The sequence below is a fragment of the Pelodiscus sinensis genome, chromosome 5 (assembly GCF_052426305.1).
Source record: "Pelodiscus sinensis isolate ZL-2025 chromosome 5, ASM5242630v1, whole genome shotgun sequence".
NCBI classification, from domain to species: domain Eukaryota; kingdom Metazoa; phylum Chordata; order Testudines; family Trionychidae; genus Pelodiscus; species Pelodiscus sinensis.
This window is the reverse complement of record NC_143056.1, coordinates 123591064-123607710: the sequence shown is the minus strand read 5'-3', so window position 1 is coordinate 123607710 and position 16647 is coordinate 123591064. Positions and strand designations below refer to the sequence as shown.

Genomic DNA, 16647 nt, shown 5'->3' with positions numbered 1-16647 from the left:
GACAAAGTGTGCAAAGGGGTGCCTTTTCAGGTGGCGGTTCCCTTGGTCACACTAATAACCGATGCCTCCGGCGAGGGTTGGGGCGCACAGTTAGAGCGCCAGAGGACACAGGGGTTATGGACTCCCCACAAAAAGGCCTTGCATATAAACATCAGGGAGTTAAGGGCTGTCAGGAGGGTGTGCAAGGTCTTCCTGACCACTCTCTCAAGGAAATCTATATTGGTGCTGCTAGACAACATGTCAGCAGTGTTTTATATAAACAAGCTTTGGGGGGAGGGGCCGAACCTCGGTTTTCTCCCCTGTGCTGCAAAGCGGTTCTCTTGTGGGAGTTTTGCATAGCTCACAATTTTTAGCTCCAGACGGCGTACTTGCCAGGTTGCAAGAAAACGCTGGCAGACTTACTGAGCAGGTCCTTCAGAGCTCACGAGTGGTGCTTGTAAGATGCCACCCTTCTACTTCTCTTCCAGAAGTGGGGTCATCCCCAGCTGGACCTGTTTGTCACAGAGGCAAACAGGGGAAGTGTCCCCAATACTTCTCGTTCCTGGGCCTAAGGGCAGAGTCGAAAGGGGATGCTTGTGTCGCTCCTTTGCCACGGGGCATGCTGTATGCTTTTCCCCTGTTACCCATTGTTCCCAAGGTTCTAACCAAGATCAGGCAGTCCAAGTGTCGGGTCCTCCTGATAGCCTCGGACTAGCCCAGACAGATTTGGTACCTCATGCTACTGGAACTGGTGTAGGACGAGCTGCAACCCCTCCCACTAGTTCCGGACTTGATCACGTGAGCCTAGGAGGGGGGTTTCCTCTACCACCCGAACATCAAGTCCCTCCACCTGACGGCGTGGCTTGTCCATGGCTAACGCAGCCTGAGCTTGCCTGCTCTGAGGGTGTTCAGGCAGTTCTGGGGAGCAAATAGCCGGCTACCAGGTTGTCCTACTCCGCTAAGTGGAAGAGGTTCTCCCTATGGGTGTCCAGGAGGGACATAGACCCATCCTTGGCCCCTATCCCAGTGGTCCTTGACTGTATTTTTGAGCTGCGTCAGGCAGGCCTGTCCACCTCGTCTATTAGGGTCCACTTGATGTCCCTGTCGGCCTTCCACATGGGGGTTGGCGGCAGATCCCTTTTCACTAACCCCGTGGTTGAGGTTCCTCAAGGGGCTAGATAGGTCGTTCTCACACGTGCGGGCACCGGTGCCTCAGTGGGATCTGAACCTGGTGCTTACTAGACTTATGTATCCCATTTGAGCCCTTAGCCACGTGTACACTCAAGAACCCATTGTTTAAGGTGGCATTCATAATATCCATTATCTCAGTGCGCAGGGTGTCGGAGCTTCGGGCTCTGACCATGGAAGCACCCTATTTAGTGTTTTCATCGGATAGGGTCAGACTATGCCCTCACCCAGCATTCCTCCCCAAGATGGTGTCATCATTCCACATGTCCCAGGACATTTACCTGTTTTCTTCCCAAAGCCCCACCGCTCCCCTAAGGAGCAGGCCCTGCATTCTCTCGACGCAAAAGGAGCCTTAGCTTTTTATTTAAACAGAACAAAGCCCTTTTGCAAATCTTCTCAGCTGTTTATTTCTTTTGTGGAAAGGATGAAGGGGTTTCCTGTGTCAGCCAAAAGGCTGTCCACATGGACCTCCTCATGTATCAGGGAGTGTTATGTATTGGCACACAAGGAGCCGCCCCAGGTCAGAGCGCACTCTACCAAAGCTCAGGCATCTTCTGCGGCTTTTGTGGCGCAGGTGCCGATCATTGATATTTGTAGAGCGGCCACGTGGTCCTCTGTCCACACATTTGCTGCACATTATGCCATTATCCAGCAAGCCAGAAGTGACGCTGCCCTCGGTTCTGCAGTACTCGGTTCAGTTCTGTGAAAAGGACAATAAGAGGAGAAAGTTTACACATATGTGGGCAATGTTGCTACCTCAGTTATGTTGCTTCCATACTGGTGACTTGTTTTTCTCAGGAATGTCTCTGACTCTGCCTCCTTTGGGTTCAGCTGGGGAGTCACCTCATTCAAATGGACATGAGCAATCACTCGAAGAAGGAAAAACGGTTATTTACCTGTAACTGTTGTTCTTCGAAATGTGTTGCCCCTCTGCCTTATACATTGGCCAAACTGGACAGTCCCTACATAAAAGAATAAATACACACAAATCAGATATCAGGAATGGTAACATACAAAAAACCTGTAGGAAAACACTTCGGTCTCTCTGGACACACAGTAGTAGATTTAAAAGTAGATACCCGGCAACAAAAAAAACTTCAAAAACAGACTTCAAAGAGAAACTGCAGAGCTACAATTCATTTGCAAATTTGACACTATCAATTTAGGATTGAGCAAAGACTGTGAATGGCTAGCCATCTACAAAAGCAGTTTTTCCTCTCTTGGTGTTCACACCTCCACATCAGCTGCTAGAAGTGGGGCACATCCTTCCTGACTGAATTGACTTCATTATCTCTGGCCTTTCTCTTGATTGGTACTCCCTTTTTTTCATGTGCCTGTTTATTTATACCTGCCTTTGGAATTTCCACTACATCCATCTGATGAAGTGGGTCTTTGCCCACGAAAGCTTATGCTCAAATAAATCTTCGTCTATAAGGTGCCACAGGACTTCTCGTTGTGAGTACCCCTCTCTTTTTCACCCTCCGTGATACCCATCAAGTCAGCTCTATTGCCCTCTGGTTCTGTGCACTCATAGTACCTGTATAAAGGGACCAGCTAACCCCATACTCCCCTCAGTTCCTTCTTACTGTCCATGATAGTTGCTGGAACTGGTTTTTTTTTTTTTGTGCCATGGCTAGTGTGACAGACCCAGACCAGCTGGCTGCCGCACACTAATATAGAGAAGGTATGCTGGGACTTGGGATAACAGCTTTCTCTTCTCTGAGTAAACAGGGCGAAGCCTTGTGCTGCATAATCAAACATGAAGTTCCAATTGATGGAAGCAGCACTCAGACCCTCTTTGGACCAAACACAGTTGGACTCTGTACCATGTGATTCAGAATCAGTATGGAATGTTCCTTCCACTGAGAGACTCTTGGCACCATTCCACATCCCCAGGGCTAAAAAAGAAATGTAGGAACAGCTGGTAGGGTGGAAGCATTCCTCAACTCAGAAAAAGTTTCAAGCATGGAGAGCACAGCAGAGTGATACCTGAGTTGGGACACTTCCTGCCCCTCCTCCACAGGGTGATTCCATGGACTCTGTCCTGTTTTCAGTCTCCTTTGAGTCAGATACTGAACCAGCAAGTGTCAGAGGAACATGGAGGTTTCAGTGCAATCATGGTGCTGTCCATCTCTGAACTGTTTATGGTAGCTGGGGAGTTGCTGGCATTATTGTTATCACTATTACTGGCAGTGCAAGAGCTGGCATCTGTAGTGCTGATTGGTAGAAAGGGGAGAATATTACCCCAAGTACTGGGTCACTCGGTATCAGGCTCCTCAGTACTATTTAGAGGCAACCATCCCTGCTATCCTTGATGCAGCCTCCTCCCCTTCAGCACTGGTCTCTGGAACCAGTTAATACTGCACCTTGATGTAGGAAGTCTTTTTGTTGCAGTTGTAATTGAGGTCATATAGCCAGCAATGGGGGGTTTCTGTCATTGTCCCCCAGTCAGCTCTGTGCAGTGGGGGACCATGGTGCAGGGCGGTATCACCAAGTGCTTGGTCCAGCGGGCATTGGCCTATGCCAGTGTTATGACCATTTTGAAACCCTTAGAGTTTTCCACTGATGTTGGGGACGCATTCTAGATGTGCATATTCAGGGGCCTTGGAGATAAAGACTCTGCCAACCCATCAAACACCACTTGACCCTAGACCTGCTGGACTTAATTAGTGTAGAAGGACAAGAGGAGGGTCCCTTCTGGTGCAGGATTCCTCCTCTGCAGATGAGGTAGTGTTGGGCGTGCACAGGTCGCCTATCCAAGATGACATTAATGCTCTCCAGGTGCTGTGAAGAGGGTAGCCTTGAACTCAGAGCTGCAAGTGGAGGTAGTCAAAGACTTTTCCCATAGCCACATTGACATTTTGACTGTGAGAGGGTCATTTAATGGCTCTGCCTCTCAATGAGGCCATCATGGGACCAGTTTAAGACTTTTGGCAATCCCTTTCTTTAAAGAGAGGTGAGAAATAGCACTTTTCCCCACTCCCCAACAAGGTCCCCAGTGGTCTTAGGTGTCCAATAAAAGGGAGAGATGTGGCAGCAGGGAGCAGTTCCTACAGCCTTCTTCCCAGAAGTCAGCTTCCAGACAATGGTGTAATTAATAGCACAGATCACATGCATGGGCAGCAGAGAATCACTGGCTGGGGGAGGCTAGCTTCCAGTTTTGTTCCCCCTCCCCCACACTTTCATCTGAAGCTCTTCTCCTTTTGGCGGAGTCCAGAGCCCCTTTTCCCAGCATAGCCACTGGCCCTCAGCCCTGCCACAGGCTCCTCTTAAGAGCATGGTGAAGGTGAGCGGCATGCAGCCCCAACTCCCATCATGTGAAGAAGGTGGACAACATGTGGTGGCAGCTTCCTCAGCCCCAGAGAGAGCACAGGAGAACTGGTGAGGAGCTGCATGAATGGGGTGTAGCATGAGTGCGGCCACGCCTATTTGGGGAGGCAGTGAATGGCTAATTAGTTTCTTGCACAGAATGTCCATCAGATTGCTCAATAGCCTAGAAAGACCATACCTGCAAATTTGGAAGTCTGTTCCCCCAATGGATCTATACCTTATCCTGTCAAAGCTCATGGGTCTCCTCCTCTATTTGAGCTGCTTATAACCTGCTCTGTCATATCTTTCCAGGAAGGTGGCCTTTCTGAGGCTATGTCTAGACTGCAGGCTTCTTTCGGAAGAAGCTTTTCTGGACGACATCTTCCAAAAAAAACTTCTTCCGAAAGAGCGCATCTACACTGGCCAAGGAGATGGAAAAAGAGATCTGCTTTTTCTAAAGATAGCATTCAGACTGATTGGACACTATCTCGCATAAAAAGCCACCTGGAACCACTTCAGGCAGGGCTTTAGGTCACGAGTTGTTTCCGAGTGCTGGTGCTGGAGCCTAGCAGAGACATACGCTTACAAGGACCCCTTGGACAGCCGATTCTCTGCTTCTGCTGCATGCTTGCCTACCTCTTTGAGGGACAGCAATGCGCTCACAGTGCATGCTGTGGTTACCAAGCTTTTTTGGATGCCTCAGCTTTTGTCTTTGTGCCATGGATCCAGAGCTGCCCCTCGGCATGTAATGACCCCACATAGCCATGCTGTAGTTTCTTCAGCACTTTGTGCTGGCTACCTTCCTGGTCCTGACCGAGCTCAACACTGAGCTCATTCTGGGGACCCTCTCCCTGGGTGAGGGAGCAACACTCTTGCATCTGTAACTCGCTGTGGAGAGGCATTTCTGGAGGCTGGACGCCAGTTCCCTCTGGTGGGACTGGCTGGTTATAGAGTGTAGGGACAACTAGCAGTGGTTCCAAAACTTCCGCATGCAGAAGGCCACATTTTTGGAGCTATGTGCCTTGCTCACCCCTGCCCTCTGACAACATGACACCCACCTTTTGACCCACAATACCCCTAGAGAAGTAGGTCGCTGTCATCGTATGGAAGCTCACCACCCCAGACAGTTACCAGTTGGTGGGCAACCAGTTCGGCATGGAGGAGTCCACCATGGGGGCCCTCCTCATGGAGGTAAGCTACTCTTGGGCTGCAGTCCCTGCTCGGGGGAGAGGGGTGGGGAAGGAAGGAGAAGTACTGAAAAGGGGGACCCTCAGGAAAGGGCAATGGGGGGAACCCCATCCCCAGGCGGTTGTGCTGTCCCACTCTCACACAGCCCTGCTGCTGAGGTGGGGGGACTCATAGGGGGTGACTCCTGGGGTGTTTGGTGGAAGAAGGGATGGGAGGGAGGCGGGCACCTCCCAAGGGCTCAGGCACCCCCTCTCTCATTCTCTATTTTCTGTGTTTGTCTCCTGCAGGTTGTGAAGGCCATCAACTCCATTCTGCTGTGCAGGGTCATCCGCCTAGGAAACCAGGACCCGATTGTAGCCGGATTTTCTGCCTTGGGGTTCCCGAAATGCGGTGGAGCAATTGATGGGACCCACATTCCGGTCTATGCACCTCAGCATAGAGCAGCCCAGTATATTAACAGGAAAGGCTACTTTTCTGCGTTGCTGCAGGCCCTGGTTGACCACCATGGTCAGTTCATGGACATTTTTGTTGGGTGGTCAAGCAGGGCACGTGATGCCTGCATCTTCAGAAACTCCAGCCTCAATTGGAAGCTTGAGGTGGGCACATTCTTCCCCTGCCCAGATCTTGTGGTTGGGGATGTGCAGATGCCATTGTGCATGCCATGGCTGAGGAAGCCGTGCACCTGGACCAATTTAACTCCCACCTGAACCGGGCCAGGATGCAGGTAGAGTGCACCTTCAGCTGTGTCAAGGCTCAGTTCAGGTGCCTCCTGACCTGCCTCGACGTGGGGGAGCACATCATCCCCAATCTGGTGTTGGTGTGTTGTGTCCTCCACAACATTGTGGAGAGGAAGGGGGAGGCCTTCCTCTCGGGGTGGGGACAGAGGCCTGCCACGAGGGGAGACCCTTCGCGCAGCTGCAGACAGCTGCCATCCGCCAGGCCCGTCAGGCCAGGGTGCATATCTGGGAGGCCCTGAAAGAGAGTTACTCTCAAGCACCCCAGTAACTCTCCCCAGGACCTCCCTCCTATGGGCCTCTGGCTTGCTCCAATATTCCTTTCCCCTTCCTGATCTCTCAATAAAGACACCTGTTTGGTTTTAAACAAAATGAACTGTGTATTGATCTTTAATTAAAAAAAGCTGGGAAGAGGGAGGGGGCTTAGAGTGGCATCAGGGCCAGCTGGATGTGCCACCTTGAGTGTGGAGACCTCATCGAATTTGGGGCTGGGTGGGTGGGAAGGGAGGCTGGAGAAGGTTCAGGGATGGTAGGGGTTGGGGGCATGGACATTGCTTGGGGAGGGAGCATAGTCATCGCTTGGGAGGCAGAGGGAGGGGGAATGGGCATAGCAGGGGGGCAGGAGCAGTGGCAGCAGTTAGGGATGTTAAATATTGGTTAATTGAATCATCAAATTCTTATCGGTTAATTGACTCTTCTGTAGTCCCCAGGGGCAGGGCTCACAGCCAGTGCACTCCAGCCTCACTCTGGAAGAGCTCCCTTCCACTCCACGCTGCTGCCTCTGTATCAGAGGCAGCAGCACGAGATGCCAGGCAGGAGCTGGTCTAAGAGGGGAGCCAATTTTAAAACAAGCCCCTCTTGTGGACTGGCTGCCTGTTGCCCTGTGCTGCAGCCTCTGATAAAGAGACAGTGTGGGATTGCAGCAATCCCTGTCTAGGGTGGTCTGAGCTCCTGGATCTGGCATAAGCTGCAACTGAGCTGGGCTTCTTGCCCATCTGGTTCCTAATACAGAGCTGCAGCACCTGGTATGAATCAGGACAGAGCTTGCCCGCCCAGCTCCTAATACACTTTAAATGCAGAATTGCAGCATAGGTAGGTCCTGGACCTGTCACAAGCTAAGACTGGGTGGGGCTGCTGGCCAACTTGCTAAAAATGTACTGGAATGGAGGGGAAGGAAATGTGTGTAGTCTATAGCATTAACCTTTACGCTTTTGCTTATCAGTTAATTGGTTAACCTCCTACACTATTACAGCCCTAAGATGCACCCTAGTGTTCTACTGAGAGGAAAAAAGTGTTTTGTAGTTCTACTTAGCTCTTTCAGCAAGGGTACTAACTTCTTCAGAAGCATTCCTGGGTCAAGGTCCTTATCAAGGACATTTGCAGAGCTACAACTTGGTCACACACATTTTCTTCTTTCTATACCATCACCACATAGACTAGGGGAAACACCAGGCTTCTTTGAGCTCTAGTACAATTAGTTTGTGAACTCTGATTCCACCTCCATCCTTTGCTTGGCGTCACCTACCGTGGAATGGACATGTGTAAGCACTCAAAGAAAAAAAAGTACAATATCTTGAAGAACAGCAGTTATGGAAAAGTTGTGTTGCAAATGTCCATTCCAGCACCCATTCTCTACACATCTGTGAAAGTTGGCCAGCAAAAAGTAACCGATCTGGGAGATGCCAGATACTAGTGCTATAAGCATATAGCATAAGAGGGCAACAGAGCTGATCAGAGGGCAACAGAGCTGATCAGATGTGTATGCTATAGAAAAAAAATTCTGGCAGTTGTACTTGAGATGTGCATATACCTACCGTGGAAAGGACATATGTAAGAAGTCTCAAAGAACAATTATTGACATATAAGTAACCAGTTTTGGCAGGGGTTAGAGTTTAGGGTGTTTGGGGGGGGTAGTTCTATTGAGTGTAACATGTATGATTACCTGCCCTGTGGGTGAGTGGTGTATGTGTGCACCCATTGCAAGGAGCTCCTGACCCTCAGAGACCGAGTTCGGGCTTTGGAGGCCAGGGTGGCTGAACTGGAGGAGCTAAGGGAGGTAGAGAGCTATGTTGATGAGACTTTCCGGGACACTGTAGTACTGTCCCAGTCTGAGAGCCCCAGTGCTCTTAAAGAGGATGAAAGTCTCAAGGGAACAGAGCATTCAATGGGAACAGAGGGAAACCATCCCATAGTTGGGACCCTCCTTCCAAAGGATGTTGTGGTATCCTCTCGCACTGAGGATACCTCTGACGGGGAGGGAACGCCAGTTGTTAGGAAGAGACAGGTGTTAGTAGTGGGTTATTCGATCGTTAGAAACATTGATAGTTGGGTTTGTGATGACCGGGAGAACCGTATGTTCACTTGCCTGCCTGGTGCGAAGGTTGCGGATCTCTCGAGGCATCTAGATAGACTTATGTGTAGTGCTGGGGAGGAGCCAGTGGTCGTGGTACATGTAGGTACCAATAACGTAGGGAAGGGTAGGAGAGATGTCCTGGAGGCCAAATTTAGGTTGCTAGGAAAGACACTGAAATCCAGGACCTCTATGGTGGCATTCTTGGAAATGCTTCCAGTTCCACATGCAGGGCCAGGTAGGCAGGCAGAGCTTCAGATGCATGGATGAGATGATGGTGTAGAGAAGAGGGGTTTGGATTTATTAGGAACTGGGGACACTTTTGGGAGAGGGGGCACCTCTACAGGAAGGATGGGCTCCACCTAAACCAGGGTGGAACCAGACCGCTGGCACTAAACATTAAAAAGGCCGTAGAGTAGTTTTTAAACTAAGAGATGGGGGAAAGCTGATTGATGTGGAGATGCACATAAATCGGACGGAGACTTCTCTTAGAGGAGAATCCATTGATAGAGATTCTCTAAGCTGTAGTGATAAAGAGAGGAGGGGAGAGGACAAACCATGGGCCAGAGCAGACAAACAACCACATATAAAGGAATCCAGTGCATCAGGGAAGGGCAGACAAATAAGCAGTGGCAAATTTTTTAAAGTGCTTCTACACAAATGCTAGGAGTCTGACTAATAAAATGGGTGAACTAGAGTACCTCGTATTAAAGGAGGAGATTGACATAATAGGCATCACTGAAACCTGGTAGAATGAGGAAAATCTGTGGGACACAATCATACCAGGGTATAAAGTATATCAGAAGGATAGAGCAGGCCAGCTGGGTGGCGGAGTGGCACTGTATGTGAAAGATAACGGAGAATCAAATGAAATAAAAATATTCAATGAATCAACATGTTCAACAGAATTGCTATGGATAGTAATTCCATACTCCAATAATAAGAAATTAGCAGTAGGGATATATTATCGACCACCTGACCAGGGCAGTGATACTGACATTGAAATGCTGAGGGAGATTAGAGAGGCTACCAAAGTAAAGAACTCTATAATAATGGGGGATTTTAATTATCCCCATATTGACTGGATACATGTCACCTCAGGAAAAGAAGCAGAGATAAAATTTCTCAATGGCTTAAATGACTGCTTCTTGTAGTAGATGGTAAGAGGCAATTCTCGATTTAGTCCTGAGTGGAGCGCAGGATCAGGTCCAGGAGATAACCGTTACAGGACCGCTTGGGAATAGTGACCATAATATAATATAATAACATTTAACATTTCTGTGGTGGGAAGAACACCTCAGCAGTCCAGCACTCTGGCATTTAATTTCAAAAAGGGGAATTACACAAAAATGAGGAGGTTAGTGAAACAGAAATTAAAAGGCACAGTGACTAGAGCCAAATCCCTGTACACTGCATGGAAACTTTTTAAAGATACTGTAATAGAGGCCCAACTTAAATGTATACCCCAAATTAAAAAACATAGCAAGAGACCTAAAAAAGAGTCGCCATGGCTTAACCACCATGTAAAAGAAGCAGTGAGGGATAAAAGGGCATCTTTTAAGAAGTGGAAGTCCAATCCTAGTGAGATAAATAGAAAGGAACATAAACACTGTCAAATCAAGTGTAAAAATGTTACAAGAAAAGGAAAAAACATTTTGAGGAACAGCTAGCCAAAAACTCAAAAAGAAATAACAAAATGTTTTTTAAGTACATTAGAACCAGGAAACCTGCTAAAAAAAACCTGTGGGTCCCCTAGATGATCGAGATATAAAAGGAGCTATCAAGGACGATAAAGCCATTGCGGAGAAACTAAATGATTTCTTTGCTTCAGTCTTCACGGATGAGGACGTTAGGGAGATTCCAAAATCTGCACCGTCCTTTGTGGGTGATGAATCTGAGGAACTGTCTCGGATTGAAGTGTCATTAGAGGAGGCTTTGGAACAAATAGAAAAACTTAATGTTAACAAATCCGGGACCAGATGGCATTCATCCAAGGGTTCTAAAAGAACTCAAATGGGAAATTGCTGAACTATTATCTGTGGTTTGTAACCTATCCTTTAAATCGGCTTCTGTACCTAATGACTGGAAGGTAGCTAACGTGACACCAATATTTAAAAAGGGCTCTAAAGGCGATCCTGGCAATTACAGACCGGTAAGTCTAACTTCAGTACTGGGCAAAATAGTCGAAACAATAGTAAAGAATAAAATTGTGAGGCATGAAGAGGAACATAATTTGTTGGACAAAAGTCAACATGGTTTCTGTAAAGGGAAATCATGTCTTACTAATCTATTAGAGTTCTTTGAAGGGGTTAACAAACATGCAGACAAGGAGGATCCAGTAGATATAGTATACTTAGATTTTCAGAAAGCCTTTGACACGGTCCCTCACCAAAGGCTCCTGTGTAAATTATATTGCCATGGGATAAGGGGGAAGGCCCTTTCATGGATTGAGAACTGGTTAAGAGACAGGAAACAAAGGGTAGGAATAAATGGTAAATTTTCAGAATGGAGAGGGGTAACTAGTGGTATCCCCCAAAGGTCAGTCCTGGGGCCAATCCTGTTCAACTTATGCATAAATGATCTGGAGAACGGGGTATGCAGTGAGGTGGTAAAGTTTGCAGATGATACCAAACTGTTTAGGATAGTCAAGACAGAAGCAGACTGTGAAGGACTCCAAAAAGATCTCACCAAACTGAGCGATTGGGAAACAAAATGGCAAATTAAATTTAATGTGGATAAGTGTAAAGTAATGCACATCGGGAAAAATAACCCCAACTATATGTACAGTATGATGGGGGCTAATTTGGCTACAACAAATCAGGAAAGAGATCTTGGAGTTATCGTGGATAGTTCTCTGAAAACTTCCACACAGTGTGCAGTTGCGGCCAAAAAGGCAAATAGGATGCTAGGAATTATTAAGAAAGGGATAGAAAATAAGACCCAGAATATCTTACTGCCCCTGTATAAAACTATGGTACGCCCACATCTTGAATACGGTGTACAGATGTGGTCTCCTCACCTCATAAAAGATATTTTGGCCTTGGAAAGGGTTCAGAAAAAGGCAACTAAAATGATTAGGGGTTTGGAACAGGTCCTATATGAAGAGAGGTTAAAGCGACTGGGACTTTTCAGTTTAGAAAAGAGGAGACTGAGGGGGGATATGATAGAGGTCTATAAAATCATGAGTGGTGTGGAGAGGGCGAATAAAGAAAATGTATTTATTAGTTCCCATAATAGAAGAACTAGAGGACACCAAATGAAGTTAATGGGTAGCAGGTTTAAAACTAATAAAAGAAAGTTCTTCTTCACACGGCGTGTAGTCAACCTGTGGAACTCCTTGCCAGAGGAGGCTGTGAAGGCTAGGACTGTAACAGAGTTTAAAGAGAAGCTAGATAATTTCATGGAAGTTAGGTCCATAAAAGGCTATTAGCCAGGGGATAGAAATGGTGTCCCTAGCCTCTGTTTGTCAGAGGCTGGAGAAGGATGACAGGAGACAAAATCATTTACTCATTGTCTTCGGTCCACCCCCTCTGGGGTACCTGGTGCTGATCACTGTCGGCAGACAGGCTACTGGGCTAGATGGACCTTTGGTCTGACCCATTACGGCCGTTCTTATGTTCTTATGTTCACTGTTTTAACATTGGTGGACTCACCGTCTAAAAAATATTGGCCTGTAATTGTCAAACATTAGATGTTACATGTTGCTGAGTATGTTCGTAGATATCTCAACTGTGTGACAGAAATCTGAATGCAACAATAATATAAAAAAAACACAACAAGGTAGTAAAAAGTTGTAACTGAAATGAGAAAATACAAATTATTCATACACTTAGTTATGTAATGCAGAGGAACAGTCCTTGTTCCACAGGCAGATGCTTATACTTCATTTTTATATTTTGTTACTTAAAACAAAAAATATTTTTCTCCTCAGATTAGATTTTTGGAATTTGAATTTCATATATAAGCTCATCTTCCTCAGACATAGCTGGGGAGAAAAAAATTTCATAGTCTGGGTTTGGGTTTGGTGGGGGGAGGATTTTTTTCATCCTTCTTGTCAGTGCAGATTTATACTGCAGGTGATGATTTTTTCTATTTGCGTGTAGAAGTAATAACAATGACAAATGGAATTACACTAAGTAATTTTCCTCATCAATTTGTCAAGCATATTTACTATTTCCCCTCAATGTGTTACCATTGAAAATGTTAAGTAGAAAACTTGGAACATTTCTTATTTATTTTAGGTTTAATGCAGCGTGATTATCCAGACATTGTTACTGCTGTGAAAACCAAACAGGCAGTCCAAACTGTGCTAAATACAGCTACAGAAACTCTTAAAGTATTGATATCAGGTGGAATTGTTGATAAAAATGAAGGAGAAAAAATACAAAAGGTAATAAATATAAATAAACATTTGAGAGTGTTTTTACATATATATAAGCTGCTGAATATATGGCTTACAATCATGCCACCATTTTAAATGCATTGTCAGTAAATTGCCTGAGGCCTGTGACATCTCTCAGAAGCACAAATTTGGTTTGTTTGGGTTTTTCTGGTTTTTGGTCTAAATATTTTGTTCAAAAGAACTTTAAATATGGAAATTACAAATATTTAAATACAGTCATCTAGCAGGATTCTTGCACTTGGGTCTCTGCCTCTTGATTGAGTCTGGCAGAACTCTAAAAGCTCGAAAAATATTTTATTCCTGAGATCAGTATTGGTAGGGTAAATGTGAGCCAGTGCTCCCAACTGGCCATTGCATGTCTTTCCACATACAGAAGAAATATTTCCATGAATTTCCTCCATGACTGGGATATGGGAAGAAATTCCTGATTTTGTGACTTTTGCAATGTGTGTCTTCTTTATATATCGTTGCTGTATTTTCTCCATTGTCTGGTTGGTTCTGTGATTGTTTAAACAGTAAGCTTCCATTTTCATTGCTTTAATACAATTTTTATTTGATGCTCCGGTATTGTATTTGTCCAGCACCCTCTGTCTATGAAATTCTGATCTGTGCAGTCTTGCAAAGAGGTTGTTTCTTATAATAATTGCTCATGTCCATTCCACATTAGATATGTGTAGGGGAGTGACTATAGTAAGCCCTGGAGTGATGCTGCCGCGGCGTGGTATAATGGGCGCTACATGCTCCCTCCAATCTGAGTTCCTTCTTGTTGCCAGTGCCCAGGGCTGGCCTGAGCCCTTTTGGCGCCCTGGGCCCAGGTGTGTGGCTCCGCCGCAGGGTGCATGCGCAGGCCCGCCCATGGGACGCGGGCGCGCCCCCGGGGCGCATGGCGCATGCATGCACCGCCCACAGCCGCCGACGCAAAGCCCAGAGCCCACCCCAGGACACTCGGTGCATGCGCGGGCCGGTCACAGCCACTGGCACGCAGCCTGGATCCCGCCCCCGGGTTGCACAGCACATGTGCTGTCCAGCCCATCCCAGCTAGTGCTGCTGGTGCACGCACCAGACTGTGCAGGGCCCCGCAGCCGTGGGGGCAAGGGTGCTGCTGGCCGGCTCCGCGGGAGCCGAGCACGCGGCTCCTGATGGCAGCTGTAAGGGACACCGTGCGTCCCTTACAGCTGCCATCAGGCGTCCCCCTGTGGGTTGATGCCCAGGGCAGCTGCCCAGCTCGCCCATGTCTCTGTCTGGCCCTGCCAGTGCCGGAGCATCAGAACTACTGGCTTTGACTGTTCATTGCTAGCTTTCCTCAGTTCAATAGTTTAACCTCATTAGCAGTTTATTTAGTTTGTACTCATTGCATTGTATTGGATAGAACTTTGTTTAGGGACAGGACATGCCCCGATGCCCAGGGTTTGATGCAGTGCTCATCAATTCAGTGATACAGACCTTGCGAGGCATGCATCCCCCAGCACAGGAACCAAGAGGAGTGATCAACATCACTGAGGCCTTGGCACTGCTCCTGGAACTATTACAGAATATCAGCATCAGTCATCGTCTCATTGGCACCAATACATGTCACAGCAGTCCTTGTGGTCTTGGACTGCTGGTCTCATTCTAGCTCTCTGTCCCATTCCAGATCCAAGTGCCAATGGGAGGATGAAAAGTGTAGATTGCCTTTACCCAACAGGCGTTGAGGTCCTGCAGTAAAGGCTCTTTACGGTTGAAGAGACACTGGTGAGCCTGCAGTGCATACTGCTATGAGGGAGGCAGTCATGAGCCCTCCTATTCGTAGTCACCAAACAATGCACTCACATCCTCACAGGTTGGTAAGGAGCAAGGGTAACTACTACTAGGATAAGTGGAGATTCACCCAGTGCTGCCCCAGCCCTCAAGAAGCACAAGTACTGGCATGATTGTGGAACCCTTGAGGGTTTACACAGCAGTTCCTAGATATCTCTCACGCATGTCTGAGAATAGTGATAGAAATGTAGCCGTGTTAGTCTGGGGTAGTTGAAGCAAAATGCAGGACAATGTAGCACTTTAAAGACTAACAAGATGGTTTATTAGATGATGAGCTTTCGTGGGCCAGACCCACTTCCTCAGATCAAATAGTGGAAGAAAGTAGTCACAACCATATATACCAAAGGATACAATTAAAAAAAATGAACAAATATGAAAAGGACAAATCACATTGCAGAACAGAAGGGGGATGCGGGGGGGGGGGGGGGAAGGAAGGAAGGTAAGTGTCTGTGAATTGATGATATTAGAGGTAGGGAGAGTGGGATGTTTGTGAGTTAATGGTATTAGAGGTGATAATTGGGGAAACTATCTTGGTAATGGGTGAGATAGTTCAAATGTTTGTTAAGTCCTTGTTGGAAAGTGTCGAATTTTAACATGAATGACAGTTCAGAGGATTCCCTTTCAAGTGCAGATGTAAAAGGTCTTTGTAGCAGAATGCAGGTGGTTAAGTCATTGAGAGAGTGTCCTTTCTGGTTAAAATGGCAAGAAACTGTTTTCTCTTTGTGATCTTGTCTGATATCTGTTTTGTGGGCATTAATCCTTTGGCGAAGTGTCTGAGATGTTTGTCCAATGTACATAGCAGACGGACACTTTCGGCACATGATAGCATAGATTATATTTCTGGATGCACAGGAATATGTGTTCTTGATCTTATAACTCACTTGGTTAGGTCCAATAATGGTATCAGCAGAATGAATATGTGGACAAAGCTGGCAACGGGGTTTGTTGCAAGGGAAGGTACCAGGGTTGGTATTAGTGTGGTATGTCCTGTGGTGGTTGGTAAGAATCATCTTGAGGTTAGGTGGTTGTCTATAGGAGACTATGGGTCTGTCTCCCAGAGCCTCTTGGAGTATGGTATCCTGTTCCAGTATAGGCTGTAGTTTATTGATAATGTGTTGGACAGGTTTAAGTTGGGGGTTGTAGGTGATGACAAGTGGTGTTCTATTGTTGGTTTTCTTGGGTCTGTCTTGAAGTAGATGGTTTCTAGGTATTCGTCTGGCTCTTTCAATTTGCTTTTTTATTTCTCTGGGTGGGTAGTTGAGATTTATAAATGCTTGGTAGAGATCCTGAAGCTTCTGGTCTCTGTCAGTGGGATTAGAGCAGATGCGGTTGTATCGAAGGGCTTGGCTATAGACGATGGATCGTGTGGTGTGTTCTGGATGGGAGCTGGATGCATGTAGGTAACTGTATGAGTCGGTGGGTTTTCTGTAGAGAGTGGTGTCTAATTTTCCATTGTTGATTTGTACGGTGGTGTCCAGGAAGTGGATCTCTCGTGTAGAATGGTCCAGGCTGAGGTTGATGGTGGGGTGTAGGTTGTTGAAATCTCTGTGGAATATCTCCAGTGTTTCTTGGCCATGCGTCCAGATCATAAAGATGTCATCGATGTACCGTAGGTAGAGGAGGGGCGAAAGGGGACGGGAGTTGAGGAAACGTTGTTCTAGGTCAGCCATAAAGATGTTAGCATACTGTGGGGTCACCAA

At 46.9% G+C, this 16647-nt stretch overlaps 1 protein-coding gene and 1 long non-coding RNA gene across 2 annotated transcripts in view; one reads left to right on the top strand and one right to left on the bottom strand.

Moving 5' to 3' along the window:
* Nucleotides 1-16647, top strand: part of LOC112547202 (solute carrier family 9 member C1) — a 384240-nt gene that overhangs the window by 212153 nt on the left and 155440 nt on the right. The window contains exon 19 of the mRNA XM_025188925.3: nt 12990-13138. Within this exon, the coding sequence (XP_025044710.1) occupies nt 12990-13138 (149 nt within the window). The remainder of the gene's footprint in view (nt 1-12989; nt 13139-16647) is intronic.
* Nucleotides 1550-16647, bottom strand: part of LOC142829257 (uncharacterized) — a 35051-nt gene continuing 19953 nt past the window's right edge. The window contains exons 3-4 of the long non-coding RNA XR_012903691.1: nt 2064-2129; nt 1550-1867 (exon numbers count right to left, since the gene is read on the bottom strand). This is a non-coding gene — a long non-coding RNA (uncharacterized LOC142829257). The remainder of the gene's footprint in view (nt 1868-2063; nt 2130-16647) is intronic.